The sequence below is a fragment of the Sciurus vulgaris genome (genome assembly GCF_902686455.1).
Source record: "Sciurus vulgaris genome assembly, chromosome: 3".
In the NCBI taxonomy this organism is placed as follows: Eukaryota; Metazoa; Chordata; class Mammalia; order Rodentia; family Sciuridae; genus Sciurus; species Sciurus vulgaris.
The window spans coordinates 53,356,982-53,378,901 of NC_136463.1; the positions used below are offsets into that span (position 1 = coordinate 53,356,982).

Consider the following 21,920-nt stretch of genomic DNA (forward strand, 5'->3'; position numbering starts at 1 on the left):
AACAGTTTTAGGAACTGCCGAGCTATTTATTAAAAGACTGCAGCGTTTTGCATATACACCAGCAACACATGAGAGTTCCAGTTTCTCATATCCTTGCCAACACAAGACATTGTCTTTTTAATATAACCATTCTAGCTGTATACTCATTCTCTCATGCTTACCTTTACAACTTAATCTTCATTTCAAAAATCTGAACTCAAAAGAGAAATCAGTTTTCAGAGTTAAAGTTGCAATATTTAAGAAGTAAACTTTAAGCAAACATTCACCTATGAACTTATGGTATACTTTTTATAACAAAATTAAAATTTTGTTTGGCTTTATGCCCTGAGCGCCCCCCAGCTGACTGCAAGCAGAGTCACTGCCACCTCCCCTCATGATAGTCTGGCAGTGTTTGTTGCACCTCCAAAGCCTCAACATAGTGCAGTTTCATAGCAGATTTGAAAATGGGTAACTTGCAAACTTAACTATGCCCTGAGAATGAGTCCTTCAAACCAATCCACCTTGCCTCTCTGCCTCCTGAGTCAGCTTCAGAATGATTTTGTATCTTTCCTTAGCTTGGGGCCATTAAATTTCCTTGAATCAAGACAAAAAGTAATAGCAAGTGGCAAGTACAGAAATTACCTGTACTCCCAGGCATCATGGCACATACCACCTGTAATCCCAGCAACACAGGAGGCTGAGACAGGAGGATGGCAATTTTAGGCCAGCCTCTGCAATTTAATAAGACCCTGTCACAAAATGAAAAAGGACTAGGGATTTAGCTCAGTGGTTAAATACCCCTGAGTTTAATCCCTAGTTCCAAAAATAAATTAATAAGAGGGAAGGAGGGAGGGAGGGAGGGAGGGAGAGAGAGAGAGAGAGAGAGAGAGAGAGAGAGAGAGAGAGAGAGAGAGAGAGAGAGAGAGAAAAAGAAAGAACAGAAGGACCTGCATTTCCAATTGCAATTAAAATCTGGTTTGCAATCTGTGCTTGTTTCTGGCATCCTGCTTTATTCCTATTTGGTGGTCAGTGGAACACCTGCACTTGGCTTTGCCAGACCTGCAAAGTGCAGCATAATTCCAGCCCCAGCCTCTTGCTGGCCGACTTGGAGTTTTGAAAGAAGTATGTATTTCTTAATCATTTCAAGCTCATTCTATGTCATACAGCAAGTGTATTTTATACACTATATAAACACATGATGTACAACCATGATTGTAGACCTTTAAAACACTATGTGACTCTAGATACTTAGAATGTAAAAATTAACTTCAAGAGCTAATGATGCTTTCTTCCCCTCCACATTCCTAAATAAATCCCCCATTATCATATAGAATAGAAGCCGGGGACATTACCCCTTTGACTCTAATAAAACATTAAATTATCACTGCTCCCTGATGGTTTGTAAATGCTTTCATAATTTGTTTGAGAGATGGTAGTTCCATTTGTCTTATCATTAAATTGTTTAATATAGAAATGACCATGGTTAGTTTCTTAATTATAAGACCATTTTTATATGTTTTGTGATACCACTTCTGTGTTGAACTTTTTGAGATTTATTTATGAGTTTTTAAGGTCTTTATTTGACTCATTGATGTCACAGATCCATCAGGGAAGTAATTCTGTGACATCAGGGCAGTAGAAACAACAGTAGGGACATAGGAGTGCTTGCATCTACAGTTACAATGGCGACTCAGAGGACCTTAGCCCAAATCTTGGGTTTTTTCTTCTTTCTTTTTTCTTTTTTTCTTTGTGTATGTGTGTGTGTGTGTGCGTGCACATGCACATGGGTGAATGTGTGGTATTAGGAATTGAACCCAGGGCGTTCTACCACTATACTAGATCCCAGACCTAAGGGAAGTAGAAGGGAAAGAGTCAATAAAAAACTTGACCTAAAGAATCTCTACAGGGCTGGGGAGATAGCTCAGTCAGTAGAGTGCTTGCCTTGTAAGCACAAGGCCCTGGGTTCGATCCCCAGCATCCCCAAAAAAAAAAAAGAATCTCTACAGAATATTAAAGGGGGGTATGCATTATTTGCTCTACTTCTAATTTAGGGAGACACCTTAAAATCATGAAAGTCATTTAATTATGATTGGGCAGGATGGCATCTAACTTGGAGGAGTTCATATTCTAAGCCTTAGATCTAACAGTGACTGCTTAAAGGTAATGTCACACTTGTCAAAACATCAGAGTTGATGTTCTCCATCAGCCATGTTCTGTATCAACCTTATATAAATTGAATTGGATTTTAAAAAAGCTGGGGGATGGTTTAGAGGCGCAAACAATTGATGCAAAACCAATATACCTTAGTCTGCAAGATTTTAGTTGAGTGCACACTGATGGATGTGACCACTGACTCCTAAGAGAAAGGTAGTCTGCCTTGTCACAGAGTGACAGACATTCTTAGTGGTGCTCTCAGTCATCAGAATTGGTTCAGGATGCCATGTTTAGTAAAATTGGGCAGACTATAATGTTTTAGGGAGATTTGCATAACAGGCAAGTGTTTGTAAGTTAGTAAATTGAAAGATTCACTGTACAAGGAGAAAATTCTCTAATGCCAGGAAGTGAAGCAATATTGCATAATGAATTCATATGGCCCAAGGTTCTTGACAGGACTGGCTCCTGGCTGGTTTCAACTGAACACAGTTATAGACTGCAGTTAAGACCTGTGACAATCTGGGCATCTGTAGCATATCTCCTAGTATGAGTGCCTTGGGAACACTGCCCCACCCTTCAATCTGCTTGACAGAGCCCAAATCAGAGCCCAGATACTGATGCTGAGATCTTTACTAGGTCTCATTGATGTCCAGATCCATAAGAAGGGAAGTAATAGCCCGGCATGTATTTGTTCCTGTTTGGGCACTGGACAGTAGCACAATGCTTCACACAATAAATGGCTGCTAATTGAAAAATCTTACTTGTGGTTCTTTATATTCCACATCTTTTACTTAGAGAATGATATTTTCTAGTGGTTTCTTTTCTTTTCTTTTCTTTTCTTTTTTCATCTTTAGTTGTAGAATACTGTGGGCATTTTAAAATATAAGGGTAAGGTTTGTGTTTGGAAAAAGCAGATTTATTTAGGTCATAAAAGATAATTCTGAAATTACATTCCAGAAACAAAACATCACTTTCTAGTGCTTTCCTTCGCCAGAAATGTCATCATGCTTCCTCACAGAGCTTTCTGTTGTGTTTCATGATTAAAGCACATATTAATATACTTACATCTTTTGTTTGTAAAATCTTGTTTTCTAGCCTAATTTACATGTAAGCATACTGACTGAAGCATGCATTATACCAGAGGCATCATATTTAACCTTTTAAATTTGAGCAAGTGAGTATCTTGCCATCTGTGCCATCCTCTGAAAATGAAGGTGAGGAATGGCCCTGTCTACACCATTAAGATATTATGTACAACCCTTGGAAAGATGGAAGGTCTTATACTAATACAGTGGTAATTATTAAATTAGCCACCTTCAATGTTTTGAACAAAGCAGTGCAAAAAATAAACAGAAGTGTAAGTATTAATATGTTCTTGATTGAAGTGTTGTGCTAAATTTCATTTCACAGAGACCAACTGGTTTGTTTTGTTTTCACAGTTCTCTGCCTAGTGTGTGCCTATGTTTAAGCTGATATCTGGTCAGTGTGACATTTTCTTCTCCTGTGACCACTTTCTGGATGCTAATTTTTCCTTTTAGCAGAACCCATTAGCATAACTAGGACTGAAGCCATCAAAGGTTGCTGGATGGCAGAATCAAAGAACTGAGGAAGAGAGGCACTTTCTGTGGGTGCTTTATTTTCCCCCTTTCCTTTTTTCCCTGAGGACTGGAATAAAGACATTAGATTAACATACATCTGTTTTTATTTATGTGTGTGTATGTGTATGTGTGTGTAATGTCTTATAGGGGGAACTTGAACGGCAACTTTTGCAAGCAAATCCAATTCTGGAATCATTTGGAAATGCGAAGACTGTGAAAAATGATAACTCATCTCGTTTCGTAAGTTTAAAAGAGCCAAAAACTAATTCCTCAAATATCTAGTTAAATGTCTACTGTGATTAAGCAAAAGAATTGATTTCTTCCTGTTAAGAAGAGGCAAACAGGTGTAGTAAAATTTTCTAGTAGCCACATTTAGAAAAAAGGGGGAAAAAATAATGGGAAATGATTTAATCATATTATACAGCAATATATAGCCATTTATATTACTATAATCTCTCTGAACCTGTTTTTATATCTTTGATGCTAACACCCCATCTGGGGTTGGTGTGGCGATAAAAGGACATGCATTTTTGAGTCCTTAGCATAGCTGTAGGCATAAGTATTCAATAAATGAAGTTGGTATTAAATGTAGTAAATTGTCCTTTTCTAATTGCTATTTCTATAGGATGTCAACTACTAGTACTTCTCATTAGACATTTTTCTTAGCTATTCAACTATTTCAATTCCTTAAAGATTTTTCTTTTTTCCTCTGTTTGACTAGGCGTACGTAGTCTTTTACTCGAGGATATTATCCTATTATCTGTGGGATTTCAGTGTTCAATTATTTTTACTGAAGTTGTTCAAATCAATTCTACTATATTTTTCTTCATCCTCTGAAGTATTGATAAAATGTCTTAGAAGGTCAGGATAAAAGAGGGTTGAATTTCAGTGATTCTTTGGTGGAAATTTTTGGAAATCTGCTATTGTGACATTTAAAACCGGGCATGTAAAGTCATGGACTTCATATTTTTTTTCTGGTAGTGTGGTTCCCATATCTTAATAGCTATGGAAGGGATTATCTCTGAGGACCAATAAACACAAAGGTAGCCAGAAACTCTTCTGTATTAGTTTCTAAGGCTGCCTAAAAAAGAACCACTGACTGGGTAGATCAGACCACAGAGACTTACTTTCCCACAATTCTGGAGGATAGATGTCTCAGATCAAGGTGTCAGCAGGATGTGGTTTCTTCTAAGGCTTCTCCGTGTTTTGTAAATGATCACCACCTTTCACAGCGTCTTTCCTGAGTGTGTCTGTGTCCTAATCTCTTGTGAGAACACCAGTCCGTTGGGTTAGGATCCATCCTAATGACTTCACTTTAACTTAATTACCTCTTAAACAACCCCCTCTCTAAATACAGTCCCATTCTGAGGTGCTGGGGTCTACAGCTTCAACATGTGACTTTGCAGAACACCATTCAGCCCATCCACTTTCAGAAGTAGTAGAAGTGCAGGAGACTTTCCACATTATAGAAGAAATAGGGTTCTGTTTATTTGGAATATCATTTAAAAATAATATTTGAAAAATTCACTTATCCCAAGTGCATTTAATAGTTATCTTAGCTCAAGTGAGGTAAAGAACGTTCCTGTGTCAATAGGAAGCACACCAGTGACTTTGGATTTATAAACAATCTAAGGAACTGAGTTGCTTTTAGTGTCCCTGTCTTTCCCCTGGATCATCCCTGTTGAGTCTAAGCCACAATTAAATCTTAAATTCTTCCTACTGAAAAGCCCTGTGTTTAGTGGCTACGGCATGGAATGGGAGAAACAGTGAGCTCCCAACTTCGGTATGTGAATCTCCATGAAAATTTTCAAGGACTTCTTCATGGAAAATCCTTTTATTTTACCGCATAAATCTAGTTACCCATCTATTCTGATTTTTTTCACCCCCAAACCACACTCTGAATTCAGGAGAAACTGTTTTATGCCCAGTTGTCTCATTTTTATCTAGAAAAGATAAATTGCTGCAAAGCTATATTTGTGTCCTTTGGTAAATAATGTAGTGATTCTGTTATCAAATGGTAAGGATTTATCTACTTGGCAGAGTATGTTTCCACTCATTAATTTTGGGTTTGGAACAGATATAAAGTATTCTATATTTGTTATCTATTACTAGTAACAAATGACCTAAAACCTAGTGACTTAAAACATTTCTTATTTCACAGTTTCTGTGTGTCAGAAATTCAGTAGCAGTTCAGCTGGGTGGTTCCGGCTCAGGGTCTGTCTCTCATGAGGTTGCATCAAGACGTTGTTGGTGAGACTGAGGTTAGAGGATGATCTTCTAAGCTTTCTCAGGTGGCTTTTGGCAAGTGGTCCCAGTTCCTCCCAGCTGTGGCTGGAGGCCATAGTTCCTCATCTTGTAGCTTCTTTGCAGGGCTGCTTCAGTGTTCTCATGACATGGCAGCTGGCTTCTCAGAGCAAGCGATCCAAGAGAAGGCAAGACAAAAGCAAGACTCAGTGTCTCTTTTGACCCTGCCTTGGAGGCCACATACCATCTCTCTGTATGTGGGTTGCACAAACCAACCTTGTACTGTGGAGGGAAATACACAAGTGTGTGAATGCCAGAGGTGGGGATCTTGGAGACCATCTTGAAGGCTAGCTACCATGAATCCTTAGCAGGGTCTCCATCATTGACTTATAAGAGGTTTTGATCTATGATTAGCATCACTCTCTGAGGTTCTTAATTGGTGGGCTTCTCAGGGGTCGTCTGGAGACATTTTTCTTTGTTCAGTTGTGGGAAAGGGCACTGTGTGGCATCTGATGGGTAGAGGTAGGGAATGCTGCTAAACATTCTACAATACACAGGACAGTCCTCACAACAGAGAATCACCCAGCCCTGAGTGTCACTTATGCCAAGGTTGCAAAACTCTGCTCTCAATTGTTCATTCAAGTTATAGCCCAAACTAAGGTGATAACTTTTTGTAGCTTACTTGCAAAGTAATAACATGAGTTTGATTAATGCTTGTTATTTATGCTTCCTATTCCAAAGGTTTATATAAATAATTCTGGTAGGAAACTGTTTTACATTCTGCTAGTAGGAGGAGTTTCTGAGATTGTTTCTGTAGGTACTCTGCAACAGGAAAAGAGCAAGAATTAGCCATCTGATCTAAGTTCTCAACAAACCTTATTTTAGCCATGTACCACCTTCCAAAATGCTTGCACTACTGTATGATAACTTTTAAGTATGTTATGTATAAAAGATATATTACAGGCTGATTTTTGTTTCTATAGGAAAAATATTTTTTGTTAAGGCAATGTTCTCAGCTTTTCATTCAAACAAGAAACAAGGATATTTTCATATAGTCAATTATGAACTTGTTAATTCTTAGAAGGTCAACTTCTGTTGATGTATGCAGTATTTTTAAGAAATGATTTAGTAGCTAATTTCTATTATCATAAGGCTTTAACTATATAACACTAAAACAAGTAGTTAATTTTAGTAGTATCATAAAAAATAAGTAATAATTCCACTGATTGAATAATGTTCAGTTAAAAATATCCCTTTAGTACTTGTCTATGGGTGTTGCCAACACTTTGGTTTTTAGCCTGTTTGGCAGTAGCCAGTGTTGACTCATTTTTTAAATTAAATTGTGTGCAATTTTGACTTGCGATTTGTTGTGTGGTTCAATTAATTCTTAAGCATCTTTTTTCTTGGCCAGGCAACTGTGCTGCTCAGTTGATATCTCCATTTGGATATTTAGATTTCTCAAATTTAACATACCCTAAATGGAAATTTTTCTTTTTTAAAAATTTGTTCCTTTTTGTCCTAGGTCAAAAAATGATACCATTGGATCACCCAGTTGCTTAAACTTAAAACAGCACAAATCCTGGAAGACAAAATACCTAGGGGTCTTCTTTGATTTAGCCTTTCTCATGGCCCATTTCCCAGCTGGCAGTGAATCCAGTTGGTTCTAGAATATGTTTCAAATCTGTCCACATTTCTTCTTCTCCTAACTGCCTAGTCTAAAACCCTATCTAGAGTTTCCTAAATGATCCCCTATCACAATGTTCTGTGTATATCCCTAGCAGCACTTATGAGTATTGATAGCTAATTAGATGGCTTCTTTATCATCACTATCATGAGGATGTAAGGTCTCTGACAGTAAGGACTTTGCTTCATTCTCCTCCTTGCTTCTAGTTCCTAGCACTGTGCCTCAAACATGCAAGGACATAGTAGGTGTGTTTGTGGGATTCATTTAGTTAAATTTGATTGCCTGCTAAGTGCCAAATAGGCAAATTAAATTGGGCAAATTAAAGCCCCCGGCCTTTTAGGGCTCACCTTCATTTTGGTTTTAACATTATTTTATTGTCATAGTACTGGGGATCAAACCCAGGGCATGCTAGGCAAGTGCTCTACCACTGAGCTCCATCCCCAGTCCTGGTTTTAACTTTAATATGTTTTTGATGATATGCCATCTTGCAAGATTGTGCTTATCTCTGAAAGTGTGCATGCCCCAGTTTTAGGAGCATGGGTAGGAGTCATGTGGGAGCTAGTGGCTTCATGGACAGGCTGGGCCTTAAATTGGAATTGGTGTCCTACAGAAAGAGTAATGTGATATTGAAAAATGGATTGTGTGTACAATGAGATTTCATGCAGTCATTATTTACAAGCCACATGCTTGCAGTGAAAATATTTGAAACTATAAACTCCATAAGCTTTAGAAGCCATTTGGTTCCATTTCTTTGATCTGATATAGACAACTAATTTCCTGAAGAATATCTTTTCTTTCAAAGATGCTAGCATATGGTTTGTGTTAAAGGGGGATTCTTTAGGAGAGCATTACCCGTATGAAAATAATCGTTCACAGTTAGTCCAGTTCTCTGTTTATGAGAAATAAAAATGCATTCCAGATGGTGGAGATTTATGTAAAATGAATGTCTCATAATGAAACTTTAAAAACAGGGACTTCAATTTCAAAATGATTGTTTGGATCAGCAGATACATCTCCCCTCGAAGTCTTAGAAAGAATCACTTTCTCTGTTTACACAATCCTTTTTGTTTGTTTTTGCAAACCCACCTATGCCAGTTTCACAATTTCGAACTGTTGTGTGCTTTTAGATAGATAATTAGCCTCTGGTAGTTGTGGTTAGGTAAAGCCTGTAGGTATCTCCTCCCTCCAGTTTGACTCCCAAATTATAATGAAAGCAAGTGGAAATTCTCACCCTCAGGTGCACTTAGTTGTAGGTAGGCACTAAAAAACAGTTGTGTAAGGCAAATGCAGCTCAGTTCTAAGTACTCTGCTCAAAGTTATCCCTCAAAGATCTACCAAAGCACATGTGATAATATCAGAAAGATTATGGTCTGCATCATAATCTGCAACCAGATCAGAGGCTGGACATAGCTTTGGGAGAGCCTGGCCTTCAGCAGCACAGCCTCCTGGACCTGCCTGAGTCTAAATGCCTTGTTCTTGCCAGAGTGGGAGGCTCTTGATATTTCTAAACAGCCAGTCTCTTAATGCCACTCATGTTGCCTCATAATTTCTAATATCCATTATACTAAGTAACAAGTTCACATGAAAACTCATTTTACTAATAACAAAGCTTCTGGTGTCGTTTGGAGATTAAGATAGCTGAAGCATTTAAGGTAGCCATCTGGCCTTTGGATTAAATGCTAGCTAATTACTCCTGGAATGGGTTTTCCATCTAGGGCAAATGGCTAGCTCCAGAATGGAGATGAAAACAAAACCTACACACAGACATAATTCCCTTTCTATGCTAAAGCATTTTAAAGTAAATTATTAGCTCATATAACAGTTTAGATACCGAATTAGGGAGGGAAAAACATTTTCAGAATGCGAAAGTAACCTGCATTGCCTCTGTATTAAATTGCCAATTAATGATTAATCTGGGCTTAGTGTTTATGGATATGTTGTAACCACCCCAGAAGACTGATAGTAATTCAGAACAAATGAAACTGCTGAAGCCAAATAACCTTATTTTCCTTATAATATCAAAGTATTAAATATCCAGGTCGTTCTTAAGTTCTTAACAATTTGTGTTTTAGGACTGAAGGCATAGCTCCTTGGTAGAGAACTTGCCACAGTGCATGAGACCCTGGGTTCCATCTCTGTATCAAATGAATAGATGAATAAATAAATTATAAAATCTGTGTTTTACATAAAGGGAGAAAGAATTCTGCTAGTCTTGCTATTCAGAACACTTAGAGCAAGTGTATGGTCTCAGTTCTTGTATTGCAACACAGTCAAACTGTGTGACTAGAATGAATATTTAATGTACTTGTCATTGTTTTTGTTTTTATTGATGAGATTCTGGTTGACTATTCTGAATACCATAATCTGACCTTTATGGAAATCAAATATGGAGTGGGTATTTTCAGCACAAATTAATTAATTCTGAAAGAGCATTTGTTATTAATATGAGAAGTTTTTTTGACTTACAGATTTTATTCCTCCCCTAACCCCAACCCAAGGAAGAGTGAAAAGTCGTACTTGCTCATCTACACAAGTGCTCAACTGTCCCACACTGAAATGTCGTCACATTTTGTGGCCTGCTTCTCACCTAATTTGCCACCATGTCCAACATTAAAGGAACTATTTAAATCCTAGATTTTTTGAGGAGAATCAGGAAAGTGTTTCTGTTTGGTTCTGAAATTTTACTTTATCATATTGTCTTATAAAATATCTGAGCACAAATATTGTTTAGCATGGAGGTGATAATTTTTCAACTTTCTAAGGTTTTTGTTTTGTTAAAACGTTTTCAAAATAGAATCAGTTCTAGAGGTGCGGCTTATAATTGAGGATATTAGTTACTATATCTACTGTTTTCAGAGATACTAGTTTCTTTGGGGGTGTAGAGAAGAAGCAGAGTGGGAACATTCTCCTTCCTTCTATATCTCCAACCCTTTTTTCATGACTATCTGCCTGGCTCTTTTCACTTACTGTAAGGGCTAGAGCAACCATTGACGCAGTTATGAAGAGGACATTTGGCTAGGGAGCTGGTGAGAAAGTTAGAGCATTGCACATTAGAGACTTCATTTATTTTTCCAAGTAGGTGACCACATGTCTGAATTATTCTGGAACATTTCTTCATAGGTTACCTATTCAGAAGACCAAAACCCTAATTTTCTGCCATTTCTCCTTTGACTCTAACATTCTTTCCTAATTTATAATTTTCCATGAAATAAGGGGAAATTAAATTCACTAAATATAAAATGCATAGCACTGAAGTTTAGTTTTCAAAGTTGTTAGAGTTCAAAGTTATCTGTGTGATTATTTTGGCTTATGGCCCAAAGAATTCCTTTTTTTTTTTTTTGACAAAATTTGAACTTCCATTCTTTTTAAGATGGTAAAGCAAAAGTAGGAAGTAGCATAAGGACTTGAAAGTTTAAACAGCTAGTCTTAGATGTACTCAGTATAAAAGTTAGACAGGTTGGTGAAAGCTGTAAGTTTGTTTTACTGGATAATGAATTTTGTAGGAATCAGATGAAACTGTATGATTTTGATTAACCTTTCTGCAGTGTTAAAATGAGAAGTTTGAGAAGTATTTGCTTGGGCAGTTCTGTTAGCAATGTATCCTTTATAGCAAGGGAATAATAACATTGTCTTTTGACTACTGGCTCTTAAAATAGCAGTTCTTAATTAACTCAATGAGGTATTGTGTAGGTGATACAGCTGTTTAAAATTTATAAAGAATTTTAACCCTCACAACATCAGGACCCAATTTTAGTTTTTGTGTTTCTTTTTTGAACAGTTGTACCTGTTCGTATGGACTAATAGTTTTTTGACTTTATTCTTTCTTAGGGGTCTTCCAAGGAACAAAGACAAAATACACTTATTTTTAAAATAAGATAAAATTCATTCTCTTATAATTACCATACGAATCCATTGGATCATTTTATAAAGAGAAGATCTGGTGTGGAGTATGACTATTTTTTCTGTATCTTGAAACATTTTGCTGTTTCATTATCTAAGGAATTCATTCGTCTTTATCATTACCAACTATGCTAAAAAATTGATTAGAATAATAAGAATAATGGAATTGCTCTGAAGGATGTTACTGTTCTTATTTTATCAAACTTTAGTTTGTTTATCATATTTCTCAAAATATTGCAAGAAGCTATGTGGGGAGAAGAAAACTAGGGAGAGTATATATTTATACACTAAAAAAAAAAAAAAACAGTACACTGGAAAGGGTGAGAAGGGGCTAAAGTAATACAGAAGAAGAGTAGTGTAAATCTAATGTTTTCACTTTAACAGGAAGAGCAAATTTATTTAATATGCTTACAGTAAATGGAATAGATGATGATTTATGTTCTAAAAATTAACATTTATCTAGGGGGTCCTAAGATTTCTCCCTGATAAATTTTAGAAAACTTTACATACATTAAATTTCACTCTTTTTTAGTGTACAGTTTGATGAGTAGAGACAAATGTATGATTACTGTAGCTAGCACCACGATCCCCAGAGAGACCATTTCCATTACTCCAGAAAGTCTTTTGCTTCCTCCTGCCTATAACTGCTGATCTGTTTTTTTCCCCTGTAGTACTCTTTTTCTCTAGAAAATCAAGGAAATGGAATCATACTGTATGTAGTGTTTTATGTCCAGCTTCTTTCACATGGCATAATGCTTTTTAGTCTATCCTTATTGTTGGTTTTAATCACTGGTTTGTTCCTTTTTATTGCTCAGTAATATTCCATTGTATGAATAGGTCACAATTTTTTAGTTATTCACAGGTTGATGGACATTTGGGTTATTTCTAATTGGGGACTGTTAGAAAATACAGTGGCTATGAATATTCATGTGCAGGTCTTGGTACACACATGCTTTCATCTCCCTGGGGTAATCAAGTAGGAGTAGGATTGCTCAGTCATTTGATAACCAGGTTTAACTTTATAAGAAACTGGCAAATTTCTTCTGCAGGAACAGTACCATTTTACAGCCTCGCAAGGATTGTGTGGGAGTTCTATAGTTGTTTTGTATCCTCGCTGATCTTTGTTTAAAATTATAGCTATCCTGGTTGATATGTAGTGGTATATCATTGTGGCCATTTGAATTTGGATTTCCCTAATTACTCACAATATTGAGTATCTTAAACTTATTGACCATTATCTTTTTTTAATCTTTTTTTTTTTTTTTTTTTTTTTTTTTGTACTCAAGATTGAACCTAGGGGTGCTTAACCACTCAGCCACATCCCCAGCCCTCTTTCTTGCTAAGTTGCTTATGGACTCCCTGAGTTGCTGAGGCTGCTTCAAACTTGTGATCCTCCTGCCTCAGCTTCCCAAGCCACTGGGATTACAGGCATGTGCCACCATGCCCAGCCCCATGATATTCTTTGATGATGTATCTGTTTAAATCTTTCATCAGTTTTTCTTACTATTGAGTTTTGAGAGCTTTTTACATATTATGAGAACAAGTCCTTTAAATATTCTCTTCCAGTTTGTGGCTTCTCTGTTCATTTTCTTCAGTGTCTTTGAAAAATAGAAATTTTAAGTTTGGATAAATCCAGCTATCATTTTTTAAGATTTGATGGTTCATTCCTTTTACTTTTTAAAAAATCTTGTTTAACTTCAGTCATAAGGATTTTTTCTTGTTTTCTCTGGGAAGTGTTATAGTTTCAACCCATATGTTTGGATCTATGGTCTATTTTGAGTTAATATTTTTATATATAACATGAGGTTAGGATCTATACTCTTTCTGTTTTGTTTTTCTTCATTTTGCCCATTTTTCAAGCACCATTTATTTAAAAGACTATCCTTTCCCTGTTAAATTATGTTGGTATCATTGTTGAAGATAAATTGACCTTACATGGATGGTCTGCTTCTGAACTCTATTCTTTTTACTTATTTTTATTTTTTGGTACTGGAGCTTGAACCCAAGAGTACTTTATTACTAATTACTAAAGTAACTATTACTTAATTACTTTACTAAGTTGCAAAGGCTCTCACTAAGTTGGGGAAACTGACCTCCAACTTACAATCCTCCTGCCTCTGCCTCCCAAGTCACTGGGATTACAGGCATGTGCCACAATGCCAGACTTCATTCTGTTCTATTGATCTGTATCTCTGTCCTTATTACCAATACTGCACTGTCCTAATAAATTAATAGCTTTTTGAAATCAAGTAGTGTGAGCCCTTCAACTCTGGTTCTCTTTCTCAAAGTTGTGACTACTGTAAATCTTCTTCATTTTCTCTCATATTTTAGAATGAGCCTGTTAGTTTCCTCAAAGGGGGCCTTCCAAACCCTTGACTGTTCACATAGTCATGTGTTTCCTAGGATTAGCTCTTCTTAATAGTCTTAGAATAAATCCTCTTATAAAGTGTTTAATTTGAGTTTTATAGTTACATTTGTGAGTTAGGTATAACTATATTTGCTTTCTTTTTACTTTTTTTGGTATTATCTCTAACAGTTTGGGCTTTCATTTTGCTTTTTGGGGGGTACCATCTTTTAACAATTAGGGTACTCAGTGTTATGATAACTTTATAAAATGAATTATAAAATAATTATTTCCTCTTTCCCTAAGACAGCTATGTAGTAAGGGAGTCAAATATTCCTTAAAAATTTGTCAAACTGTTTCACAAAACCAATCCAGCATTTTTAAAGAAGTAATTTGGTTTTGTTATTATTTTTGTGGCCTATTCAAATTTTCTCATAGTTTTTTTCTTGACTAGATTTCTATTTTCCTTAGAAGTCATCTCTATTAATCAGATTTTGAATTATCAGTATAAGGCTGGAATAGTATTCTTTTAAAGCTATTAAAATCTTGTATCTCAGATTACTTAGAAAAGCTTTAAAAAGCTCTAAATGATCAGTGTTCATTACTTTCTTTTTGCTAACATTTCTAGTGTTATTTTGTTATAGCCTGGGAAGGTGGTCTTTATCTTATTGCTGATTTTTTGATACTTATTGCAGCTTTTCTTTTTATTTGAAGCAATACATAAGATCTATTTTTATAGCCAATACATGGGTGCAGGGCAAGATACATTTTCTTAATATTTTATTATTGTGCTGAAATCCTCAGTGTTATTTATTTTCAATTTTCTCATTTACATTTATCTTCAGGGCAAGTTTATTCGGATCAACTTTGATGTAACTGGCTATATTGTTGGGGCCAACATCGAAACATGTATCCTTTTTCATAATTGCTTTGTCCAGAATAGACACCCAGTCTTTCCACAGCCCCACAGCAACCCTTGGTGATGTCATCCCACTCTGCAGGTGGGAAGACTCACCCCACGGACCACAGAACGTGTGCAGATGCTTTCAGCTACTGAGTGTGTACTCCAGAGTGGTGTGGATATCGTTGTTGTTGATTGTTGTTAAAACCACATCCCAGCCTATGGGCCAGGATAGGTGGAGAGCCTCACGCATGTGTGGTTCAGGATGTTTAGGTGAGTGTTACTGCAACTGCACTTCAGGTATTGTCTTGGTCACCCGTGTTCTACCATCTGCCTCTGATCTTAATAGGATAAACATGTACACAGCGAAACAAGCCTTGTAAGATTATAGAGTCAGTAATTTCAATTGGTGTTAAGTAGAAAAAGCTAGAGGAAAAGATAAAATGTCAAATATATAGAATACGCTTAAGAAATGTCACATGCACAGAATGGTATTAAGAAATAGTAGGTATATATAAAACAAATTAGAGCTGAACAACAAAAAGGAATCTGAATGACAGTGTGCAAATTAGAAGGGATACAGATGACAGTTCTCTGATGCTTGTTAGAATAATTTCCAGTAATAGAAATATATTGTTTCTGTCCCTCAAGTGAGGCCAAGGCCAGAGGATCACAGGCCAACCTCAGCAACTTAGCAAAACCTGCTCAGCACTTAAGCAAAACAGTGATCTCATAATATGAGCCAGGCATGGTGGCACACAACCTGTTAATCCTAGTGGCTCGGGAGGCTGAGACAGGAGGATCTCAAGTTTAAAGCCAGCCTCAGCAACTTATCAAGGCCTTAAGCAACTTAGCAAGACCCTGTCTCAAAATACAAAATTAAAATAAAATAAAGGGGCTGGGGAGGTTGGGAATGTGGCTCCGTGGTTAAGGGTTTCTGGGTTCAATCCCTGGTACCAAAAAAATAAAAATATAAAACATAAAAGGACTGGAGATATAACTTCATGGTAAAGTTCTCCAGTATCTAAATTTTTTTAAGAGTGGTATTTTGTGTACTTTCAAAGCCAGAAATATACGTGTACACACATACACATACATAGACACATACTTCATACTAGTCTAACACCATTTATATGAATATTTTTCACTTAATGTGGAGAATATGTTCGGGATAGTCTGACTTAAAATTCAGGCTATTTGGCACATGCAGAATTAATTCATTTGGTGACCTCAAGGAAGGTTTACTTCAAAAGAGACAGTCTTCTTGCAAAGCAGTGAAACACAGTCAGCAAGAGCCCAGTGTGACCATAGCCCACAGACGCTCTTGGAGTGTCCACACACAGTGGACAGAGGGCCCAGCCAGCCTTGGATTGAGCCCCAGATCCACAGGCAGGTGTGTGATAGTCTGACATGCAGGAGTTTGGTCAAGCTGCTTGCTTCCAGGAAGGTCAGGCAGGGGGCAGTAGGTGGAAGTAGGCTGTAGGCACTGACTGACCACAGTGGTTCTTAAGCTCAGCTAAGGGAAGGCCAGTGGTGAATTCAGTGGGTGATAACTGTCATCCAATCATAGTCACATCTCAAGGCATTTGGGAAAGTTACTAAAGGGGCTGGATTAGAGAGGGAAGCATTTAGGGCATAAGAGACTTTGAATGTGGGGGTCAGAACCAAGCACACACATTTGGGAGTCACATCAAGTTTTCATTCCTAGCTCTACAACATATTAACTATGTTGTTTTGACCAGTTTTTTTGTGTAAGCACATGGCACACAAATGACAGAGGCCAGGAGCAGACCTCAGATCAGCAAGCTTTTCTTTAATTAGTGGTGGAGTTAATCAGTCAGACACTCAAAGTAGCTCATTTTCAGGGGTAAAATGGCTGTGGGCCACAAGGTTCTGGGCTTTATATACAGCCTTAACAGAGCCAGGCTACGGGAGGAGTGAGTTAGTTTTTGCAGGCCTTTTTGGCAGTCAGGGGGCAGGGCAAGGTCATGGGAAGAGTTTTGGTGTTGGGATCATTTAGGGGGGTGGAAGGACAGGTAGATAACATATCCTTCACTTTGTACTTTGCTTTCTTTATTTGTAAAACTGTGATATTAATTCCAGTATGATAGGGCTTCTCCTGCCCTAAACAATTTTAAGTCACTTATAATTGCTCTGACAGTTCCTTGTACAGTGTTGTGTTCTTTAAATGTATCCAGATTAGCAGGAGGATGGGTGGGGTGGGGCGGGAGGAGCACCTCACAACCTTCCCATCTTTTTAAAGTTCTCTCCTAGCCTGGTGATTCTAGATTCCTGGGAAACACAAATTGTATGTATTGTCTTTATTCAGATACAAAAGACATTCTTTTTGAGTGGTTCATTATAGCATAGTTGATATATAAATATATCCAAGAAAGAAAGCGTTTTGTAAATTAAATTTGTGTAGACACCAAAAGAGAACCTCCTTTTAATAATCCTTAACCATCTCTGCTCAGACCTTCTGGAAAAGTCTCGTGCTGTTCGTCAAGCAAAAGATGAGCGTACTTTTCATATCTTTTACCAGTTGTTATCTGGAGCTGGGGAACACCTGAAGTGTAAGTGACAAGGGTCCTTACTACCTATATTTAGTAGAATATCATTTCTAATATTGAAATTTTTTTGAGAAAGAAAGATTTCAGGAAATAGTGGTTTTATACACTCGTGTCAAATCTCTAGCTGGTTAAATCATAAGAATGAAAATGAAATTGAACTTCCACATCATGGAGTAAATAAGTGGTAAGTTGTTAGATTTTGTGCTTTTTATTTCTTTTTAAAATTTTTTAAATTAGAAGACAAATGATGTGTGTTTTTGAGATTCTGTTTCAACATTTATAGGTAGATATCATGTTAAGTAAATTAAGCCAGTCCCCCCAAACCAAAGGCCAAATGCAAATGTTCTCTCTGATATGTGGATGCTAACTCACATTAAGCAGGGGAGGTCCCTGGTAGGGATTGAAGTTCACTGGATTAGACAAAGGGGAATGAAGGGAAGGGTGGGGGATGGAAATGAGAAAAGCAGTAGAATGAATCAGACTAACTTTCCTATATGAATACACAACCAGTGTAACTCCACATCATGTGCATCCACCAAAATGGGAAGTGGGAAGTTATCCTCCATGTATGCATAATATGTCTAAATACATTCTACTGTCAAATAAAAAACAAATTTTTAAAAAAATAAGTAGAAAAGTAAGCAAAAAATATATTTACTTAATAAAGTGAAGTAGAATAAACATTTTTGTTCTTAGATTTATACTTAAATATAGATTATGCTTGCACTGATACTAGAAAGAACCAGTGGTGAGTATTTATTTTTTTATTGTCATAAATTGGAAGGACTAGAATCTTAGGGTTGGACATGGTTAAAATAATTCCAGTCAGGGTGAGAATTTTGTTGAATCAGAAATACATGAGGGAGGCAGAAGAAGTACATGTTTCAGTCTCAGTCCCAAATTGAGTATGTTTCTCCATGATTATTATTATCTGAATATTACAGTAGACACATATACAGTAAAACTTTTCTCCTCTGGCAATTAGGCTTGTTTCAGCCATGGGCATCTATAAAAGCATTGAACTCAGAAACTAATTAGAGAAAGATCTTGCAGGGGAAATACATAAGCAACAAGAAAACAAAGTAAGTGCCAAGGAGAGACTAAAAGTTCAGAATTATGCAGTGTGATGAGAATAAAACCCTCAGGCTTTCAGACAGGCAATAACTGCACCAGGAATGAATTTTAAAAAGATGATCAAAGTGTTGAAAGGAGGTAGATAAAGAAAGCAGACAGTACCTAAGAGAAGTTAAACATGATGTAATGAGAATTAGGGGGGAAGGCGTGACCAGCGAGGCCCTCAACAGGACAGCAAGATAGCCAATTACGAGGAAAGATGGGAGCACATTTGCACGTCTGTTAAGGGGATAAGCACCCTCTGTTTGGATCACTCCTGAGAAACAGCCTTGAGCATACTTGTCAAAAGTGTAAGTGCTGCCTAACTTATGGCCCCTATAGTGCCAGTAGTTACTAGTGACCTCCATTATAATTTATTAGCCAGGTGTGGTGACACACACCTGTAATCCAGGCAACTCTGAAGTCTGATGCAAGAAAATCCCAAGTTTGAGGCCAACCTCAGCAACTTATCGAGACCCTGTCTCAAAAAAAAAGAGCAAAGGTGGGGATAGCTGGGATGTAGCCTGAGGGTAAAGTGCCTCTGGGTTCAATCCCCTGTGCCAAATTAAAAAAAAAAAAAACAACAATTATTGTTTTATGATTTTGCCCATCACTTTGAAGACAGAGTAACTACTAAACAAACTGGCTTGGAGGACAGGGATGTAGCTCAGTGATAGAGTACATGCTTAGCATGGGAGAGGCCCTGGGTTCCACCCCCAGTACCACCAAAAGAAGAAAAAGAAAAAATCATTTTAAACAAACTGATGTGGAGAAAGGGTTTCAGGGCCTTTATAGGACTGAGAACTTGGATGCCTATAATAGATCCCATAATGTTTGATGTAAACTACTTGCTGAGATAGCAGTACAAAGCATGAGTTTTAAAGCTTTTCTTGAAAAGATGACCAAAATGTTTAAATCTGAATAACTAAGTAGTAAGGTTTATCTGAAAAGTTTGCATCATTTCCCAACTATCCAGTTTGAAATGTAATATTGTACAAATCACCATCCTAAAAGCTCCTGCCTTTGTTCTTCATGTCAACATTCTCCTTCATAGATCCAGAGAATGGAAATTTATGTCTGCTCACATATTTACATGAGCATATTAGAAAAAGTATGTGCTGGTGATAGGTTGGATAGTGAGCCCCTGTTCTCCCAGGAGACACCAGCAATCCGATTGCAGGGGTTCTTTAGTCTATTTATGAGTATTTATTGAATTGTATTTTGTTGTATTTTCTTTTAGCCGACTTACTCCTTGAAGGATTTAATAACTACAGATTTCTCTCCAACGGCTATATTCCTATTCCGGGACAGCAAGACAAGGATAACTTTCAGGAGACCATGGAAGCAATGCACATAATGGGCTTTTCTCATGAAGAGATCCTGTGTATGTGTGATTTCCCTAAGATTCACAGCCTCACTTTCTTAAGACAAATAAATTTGGGGTAAATAACCTAAACTAGAAAATGATTGGGAAACGAATGAGAACTGCCCTTAATTTTATGAAATCGTAAAGATGAATTTTATCAAAAAGTTTTACATAGCTAATTTGTAGCACAAAATAAATTAGAATATGTCTGTTATATGTTAGTGCAATATTTTCTTTCTTTATTTTTTTTCTTTTTATCAACATGAAGCAATGCTTAAAGTAGTATCTTCAGTGCTACAGTTTGGAAATATTTCTTTCAAAAAGGAGAGAAATACTGATCAAGCTTCTATGCCAGAAAATACAGGTAAGCCAATGGATAGCAATTTTATTTCTATTTCATTGATTTCTTGTGTTTGCTAAGAACATGTGAAAAATACAAACATGTGCTTCCCTAGGGACTCTTGAGTAGAGTGGCAACCTCGTATGCCCACCTAAGGGCCCACCTGACTCCCTAAATGATGAGGGAAGGGGGTGAAGGACACCCATACTCTGCTGAGCATGGGAGAGGCATGCTACTCTGCTGAGCATGGAGGGGAGGGGAATTAAGCTGTAACTCACCTGGAAGGGAGCTGCTTCACAGATGGTCCCCAACTTACAGTAATTCAGCTTTATAATGATATGAAAGTAGACCCATGCCACTATTCTGTTTTCCACTTGTGATACAAGATTTAGTAAGCTGCATGAGACGGTCAGTATTTAAGTGTCTGAACATGTTTAAGGTAGATTAGGTTCAGCCATGCATTCTCAACTTAAAATGGACATCACCAACATCATGAATTGAGGAGCGTTCATAACTGATTTTTCAAAGCAAGATAGGAATCTAGATTTTAACATGAAATCCTCTAGTTTAGAAATGTTAAAAATAGATTTAAATTTACACTGATCTGGAATAAAAAAAGGTTGTGAACCAAAAAAAAAAAAATTGTGTTTCCAAGTCTTGGGAGCTGTCATTTTGCTTCCAGTGGTCTATAGAAAAAAAGAAGCGGTGCATCGCTGGTATGGCCTGGTCTGCCTGGTTACCTGGAAAAGTTATCTCACCTCACAGGCACATCCACTGTGCGTCATGGCCAATGAAGGCTGACATAAAGTCACATTATCTGCTCCTTGAAGTAGTCCTTTTTATAACCATTTCAAGGCTCCTTAACAATTTAGTTCTTCTAAGTGACCTGCCTCTCTTGCTGTGTCATGGTCACCCATTTCCTGACCCTTACATGTATCTGCCATTCAAAGTAGTTGGATTGGCACATGAACCTGTGTCCTCCTGTGGCTTTCACATGGTGCAATCAGACTGACAACAGAGCAATGGAAGACTTAAAGTGAGATGTGTGTCAGTATAGCTTGGCTTTGAAGTCATAACATGACCCATAGGTAGAAGAGAATCAGGTCACTGAAGCCAAGGAGGGCAGAAGCTGTCTCAGCATCTCTCACTGCTTAAAAATGGGTGTGTGATTACCCTGGAAGAATGGAAGGTGTACTTCATCAGATCTTTAACTAACTTTAATATAGCTTAAAAATTACTAGAGTTTGTCAAGTGTTTATTGATTGTTGTGGTTCCGTCCTGAGTACAAATGGAGTATTTAAGGACTTTTACCTTTCAGTTGCACAGAAACTTTGCCACCTGCTTGGGATGAATGTGATGGAGTTTACTCGGGCTATTCTTACCCCTCGGATCAAGGTCGGCCGAGACTACGTGCAGAAAGCCCAGACCAAAGAACAAGTGAGTTCAACATTAATTGTTATTTCAGATTTGCTGGAGTGATAAGTGGTAGTAATTTGACCTTCTGATTGACATGCACAAACTGAATCAATGAAAACTTTGTGAGTACATTTTTTTCTATAGCTTATTTACTTTTTCAGAAAATTTTAAAAGTTGAATTTTTTTTGTTTTTTAAGTAAGTTTGAAACATTATCTCTAGTTGTCCTGGGGAGGGGGAGGCAAATAATCCAGTAGACAAATCTTATTTCAGGAGTCAAACCAGCAGCAGGACCTCCATTACCTTGTTCCTG

The 21,920-nt window shown here is 37.2% G+C and overlaps 1 protein-coding gene across 4 annotated transcripts in view; it reads left to right on the forward strand.

The window, feature by feature from the left end:
- MYH10 (myosin heavy chain 10) overlaps positions 1–21,920 on the forward strand; it is a 151,632-nt gene that overhangs the window by 62,094 nt on the left and 67,618 nt on the right. For all 4 annotated transcript variants that reach the window (XM_079133067.1, XM_079133068.1, XM_079133069.1 and 1 more), the window contains exons 6-11: positions 3,879–3,971; positions 14,749–14,812; positions 17,279–17,377; positions 19,728–19,871; positions 20,122–20,217; positions 21,512–21,630. In XM_079133067.1, coding sequence (XP_078989193.1) covers positions 3,879–3,971; positions 14,749–14,812; positions 17,279–17,377; positions 19,728–19,871; positions 20,122–20,217; positions 21,512–21,630 — 615 coding nt within the window. The remainder of the gene's footprint in view (positions 1–3,878; positions 3,972–14,748; positions 14,813–17,278; positions 17,378–19,727; positions 19,872–20,121; positions 20,218–21,511; positions 21,631–21,920) is intronic.